Raw genomic sequence first — 6025 nt, forward strand, 5'->3', positions numbered from 1 at the left:
ACTGCCGACTGATACCGAGAAGTCGCACTACCGCGCACTGCCGCTTACCAGCCTCATATAAGGATATTATTGCACCTCGTTGAGCAGACATAGTAAAAAATGACTAATTTTTAATTTATTCTCTTCACAAATAACTTTAAGTTGGCGCCAAAACATGTGAAAATAATAATTAAAAAACAAAAGCAACGCAGCATGTCCCATTTTTGAAATTTATTATTTTGAAATTTGTCAACGTAATTTAGAACCACCCTGTAGATTTCATAAGTGCAAGGTAGCTTCAGTTACTGTTGATTAAAAATACACAATGCCACCTAAAAAAAGACCATCTTTATCTCGAAATTCTAGAGATGCTAAGAGGATGAGAAATGCGCGTTCTCAAGAATCGGCAGAGGAAAGAGCATATCGGTTAAACTCTATGAGAGTTAGTGCCTCAACTTCTCGAGCCAATGAAAGCTCTTCAGAGAGAGAGATGCGATTAGCAGCTGACAGAGCGAGACGAGCTACATCACGGGCGTCTCAAAGCTTTTCTCAACGAGAGCTAAGGCTTACCATTGACCAAGAACAACATGTGTTATCCCGAGCAGCTGAAACTGCTTCACAACGAGAATTGCGTCTCACAGCTGACCGCGAACGACATACATTATCTCGCGAGTCCGAAACATTTACTGAAAGGGAATTACGTCTCACAGCTGACCGCGAACGGCATACATTATCTCGCGAGTCAGAAACCTTCACTGAGAGGGAATTACGTCTTACAGCTGACCGCGAACGTCATATATTGTCTCGCGAGTCAGAAACCTTCACTGAGAGGGAATTACGTCTTACAGCTGACCGTGAACGTCATATATTGTCTCGCGAGTCAGAAACCTTCACTGAGAGGGAATTACGTCTCACAGCTGACCGCGAACGTCATATATTGTCTCGCGAGTCAGAAACCTTCACTGAGAGGGAATTGCGTCTCACAGCTGACCGCGAACGTCATATTTTATCTCGAGAATCTGAAACTTTTACTCAATATGAAGACCGTTTGACAAATGATAGGGTGCACCATAATATTGTTCGATCACTCGAAGATGAACATGAGCATGAACAACGACTAGAGTCGGTACGCGAACATTACAATTCTTTGACACAAGAACGATTAATAAGTTTGTCTAATGAAAGATTAAGAATCGAAAATATTCGGTCTCTTGAAACGGACGAACAGCGAGAGGCCCGTCTTACTGCAGACAGATTTCGTCATAGTCTTAATAACTTAGATGTACACATAGAAGATCAATCTAGAAATACGGTGGCGTGGTCAGACAAATATAAAAGTGGGTTTGCTTATAATTTCACAATTGATTACAGATCATCTTCTGTAATAGGCGATATGAACGTGGTATGTTCTTTTTGTAATGCTTTAAAGTGGAGTAAGGAGTCGGCTGGATTCTGTTGTTCTGGAGGTAAAATAAATTTGCCTTCATTCGAAGACCCACCGGAACCTTTGAAATCATTACTTTTAGGGGAACATGTGCAATCTAAACAGTTTTTCGACAACATTCGCACTTATAATAGTGCGTTTCAGATGACATCCTTTGGTGCTCAACAAATCTCCGAAGGTCCTTTCATGCCTACTTTTAAAATACAAGGTCAGGTTTACCATTTGATAGGATCTCTTTTGCCTGAAGACCAACCTAAGTTTCTTCAAATATATTTTGTATCCGACTACAACGAACAGTCGAATATAAGAAATCAATATTTCCCAAATTTAAATGCTGAACTCATTTCACAACTTCAGAACATGTTGCATCAGATTAATTCGTATGTATGCAGTTTTAAATCGGCATTAGAAGCTCTTCCTCGAGATGATGATAACAATTATAAAATTGTTATAAATGCCGATAGGCGTCCAACGCAGGAACACCCTGGGCGTTATAATGCTCCATCCACGAATGAAGTTGCTGTGGTATTGGTCGACCAGGAATGTGATAGGCGTGATATCGTTATCCGTTCCAGAGACAATCGTTTACAACGTATTTACGAAACCCACAGGGCTTACGACGGTTTGCAATATCCTTTGATATATTGTCGAGGGGAAGATGGTTATAATTTTGCTTTATACCAAACTGATCCGCATACAGGCGCACCTATTTATAATAAAAAGATTTCATGCCTTCAATTTTACTGTTACCAATTGCAAGTAAGACGGAATAGGTTTGTATACTTGCAACGTTTTCGTGGCTTATTCAATCAGTTTATTGTAGACATGTACGCAAAAATTGAAACCGAAAGATTAGTTTATATACGATCTAATCAAAGGCAGCTGCGCGCTGAAGAATACGTGCACCTTCGCGACGCCATGCAGCAAGATAATGATACGGTGAATATGGGCCGTTTAGTTATTTTGCCCTCTTCTTTTACTGGTGGTCCACGCTACATGCACGAACGTACTCAAGATGCTTTTTGTTACGTAAGAAAATATGGACGTCCCGACTTATTTATTACTGTAACTACCAATCCTAAGTGGGATGAAATCACTCGGGAGCTTCTTGAGGGTCAAGCACCGCATGACCGCCATGATATCATCGCAAGAGTTTTTCATTTAAAATTAAAATCAATGATAGATCTATTTACCAAAGATAACATTTTTGGAGAAGTATTGTGTTATATGTATAGTGTTGAATGGCAAAAACGCGGCTTACCCCACGCACATATACTGCTTTGGTTAAAAGATAAGGTTCGACCTAATGATGTAGACAGTTTAATCAGTGCCGAAATTCCAAGTCCGATTGCAGATTCCGAGTTATACGACATTGTTAAAACTCATATGATACATGGTCCATGTGGTGCATTTAACGTGAATTCTTCTTGCATGCAAGACGGTCGTTGCACTAAAAGATATCCAAAAGCCTTAGTGGAAGAAACTGTAACAGGACATGATGGATACCCGAAATATCGTCGCCGTTCAAGAGATACTGGTGGTTTCACTGTTGAAAAGCGAGTGTCTGGACAACAGGTTATTTTAGACAATAGGTGGGTCGTTCCGTATTCTCCTGTGTTGTCCAGAGCATTTCAAGCTCACATAAATGTTGAAATGTGTAATAGTGTAGAGTCAATAAAATATATTTGTAAGTACATTAATAAGGGCAGTGACCAAGCTACATTTGCTTTGAGAAATGAAAATGATGAAGTTACAAGATTTCAGTCAGGCAGATATATAAGTTCTTCAGAAGCTGTGTGGCGGATCTTAAGTTTCAACATTCATGAAAGATATCCACCTGTGACCCATCTGGATGTTCATCTTGAAGGCGGTCAACGTATATATTTCAACACCGAAAATGTCACAGAACGGTTAGAGAACCCTAGACAAACAACTTTATCAGCATTCTTTCGACTTTGCCAAACTGATGATTTTGCAAAATCTCTTTTATATGAAGAAGTTCCATCGTATTATACCTACGATAAGCAACGAGGTGTCTTTAATCGTAGACGCCGTGGCAGGCCTGTAGATGGCGAGTCAGGTATTTTCAAAGAACATGTTCTTGGTAGAGTATACACCGTTCATCCTAACAACGCTGAGTGTTTCTATTTGCGATTATTATTACATACTGTGCGAGGACCAACCTCATTTATAGATTTGAGAAAAGTAGACAATGTTGTTTATCCCAGTTATCATGCAGCTTGCCAAGCGCGTCATTTGCTTGAAAATGATCAGCATTGGGATGACGCTTTAGCAGAATCCTGTGTTAGTGATAATCCAAGACGGTTACGTCATTTATTTGTAACATTACTTACATTTTGTAATTTGTCAGATGCTGTACAATTATGGGAAAAATATAAAGACAAATTTTCAGAAGACTTTCTTAGAAATATATCTAACAATGATGAAGGCACAACTAATGATAATTTCCGTGATCTTGCCATAAATCAGTGCTTATTAGCTCTTCAGGATGAGTTAACAGCAGTTGGCGGTAAATCACTATGTGAATATGGTTTGCCAACACCAACCTCAGTCGGAGAGGTAACTAATAGGGAATATTCCGCAGAGATTGGTTACAACTTAATGGAACTGCTGACAACATTAGAAAACGGTGTCCCAATGATGACTGCAGAACAACGTTCAGTTTATGACCGTGTGTGCGGAAGTGTTCAAAATAATTTGGGAACAATATGGTTTTTAGATGCACCTGGAGGAACTGGGAAAACCTTTTTGACTAAATTAATATTGGCTTATGTTCGAAATCAGCGTAAAATAGCTCTTGCCGTAGCTTCATCTGGGATAGCTGCAACATTGCTACCAGGAGGTAAAACGGCTCACACTATGTTCAAAATACCAATTGATTTAGATCGCACGGAAAGTCCAACCTGTAGTATTTCAAGAAATAGCGACAAAGCAAAGGTATTACGCGAGTGTAATTTAATCATATGGGATGAATGTACGATGGCCCATCGAAAAGCAGTAGAAGCGGTAGATAGAACTTTAAGGGATATAAGACAAAATGATCGACCAATGGGCGGTATCACGGTTTTATTTTGTGGTGATTTCCGACAAACCTTACCGGTAATACCACGGGGAACCCGAGCTGATGAGGTTAGGGCTTGCCTGAAAAGCTCTTATTTGTGGCGTGATATACAATCGGTGCATTTGACTATAAACATGCGAGTGAGAACTGGAGATAACCCGGATGATAGTCAATTTTCTGATTCATTATTAAAGATTGGTGAAGGTACCTATCCACAACTACACCAAGGAAAACTTATTCTGACGCCTGAATTATGTTGTATAGTGCAATCTCAACCACATCTTATATCGTCGGTTTACGGTGACGTAACAAATATATTAAATAGGGACAATTCCTGGCTATGCGAAAGATCTATTTTAACTCCTAGCAATGACCAGGCATCTGAGATTAATAACAAAATACTGTCGAATATACAGGGGGAAAGCAAAGTTTATAGATCAATAAATAGAATGGTCGATGAACAAGAAGCAACTAATTACCCGATAGAATTTTTAAATTCTTTAAATATGCCCGGACTTCCTTCTCACGAAATTTGTTTAAAAATTGGCATTCCGATTATTCTACTCCGAAATTTAAGACCACCACAACTTTGCAATGGAACTCGACTAAAAGTAACCCAGTTGCAACAAAATATAATCGAGGCTCAAATTTTAACAGGTTGCGGTGCAGGAGAAACCGTCTTTATCCCCAGAATACCCTTAATACCAAATAATTTTCCATTCCAATTTAAAAGGACGCAATTCCCAGTATCGGTGTGTTATGCAATGACAATAAATAAGGCTCAAGGGCAGACTTTTCATGTTGCCGGAGTAGATCTCGGTGTCAGTTGTTTCTCGCATGGTCAGTTATACGTTGCTCTTTCCCGTGTTAGCAGTTCTAGAAATCTTTATGTTCACGTGCCGGACGGGTCAACTTTCAATATAGTTTACCCGGAAGCTTTGCGCTAAAGTATTTTGATTCTATAGGTCCTTAAGCCTCATGTGAACCTGATGTAAATAATATTACCAATACATTTTAAATTAATAATACACAAGGAGTTACACGCTGACGTAGTCGCGGGCACAGCTATCTATACTTTTCTGCCGGAAGTCACTATTCCACGCGGACGAAGTCGCGGGCAAAAGCTAGTTTATTTAATAATTTATTTACTACCTAGTTGTTATGTATTCTATCCCAATGAGCAAAAGGGTAATGTTCTAAATTCTAAGTTCTGAGTTTACCTATACTATCAAGTGCTTTAATAATGTGTGTGTTTTAATTATTTATTCATTTTTATGAATAAATATGAATGATATCCCCTGCTTCCACTCATAAACGGAACTTCAGATAATATGGACGCTACATAACTTTATACATGTTTAAATACGAAATTATTTATGTATGCGTCCAACGTTGAAATATTTATAGAGTACTGTTAAATAACTAAGAATAAACAGCAGAATTTCCATCACTACGTCTATTAAATTGCATATTACGTAAATTCCTTCTGTTCCTAGCATTATTGTGCAGAAAGAAACGCC

General features: G+C 38.8%; 1 protein-coding gene across 1 annotated transcript; it reads left to right on the forward strand.

Moving 5' to 3' along the window:
* The first annotated feature begins 304 nt into the window (after nt 1-304).
* On the forward strand, nt 305-5452 carry LOC123698202. Its single transcript, XM_045644792.1, has 3 exons — nt 305-927; nt 1351-1636; nt 1781-5452. Exons 1-3 carry the CDS (start codon nt 305-307, stop codon nt 5450-5452), a joined length of 4581 nt encoding a protein of 1526 aa, XP_045500748.1.
* The last annotated feature ends 573 nt before the right edge of the window (nt 5453-6025 follow it).

Source organism: Colias croceus, chromosome 15 (assembly GCF_905220415.1).
Source record: "Colias croceus chromosome 15, ilColCroc2.1".
NCBI classification, from domain to species: Eukaryota; Metazoa; Arthropoda; class Insecta; order Lepidoptera; family Pieridae; genus Colias; species Colias croceus.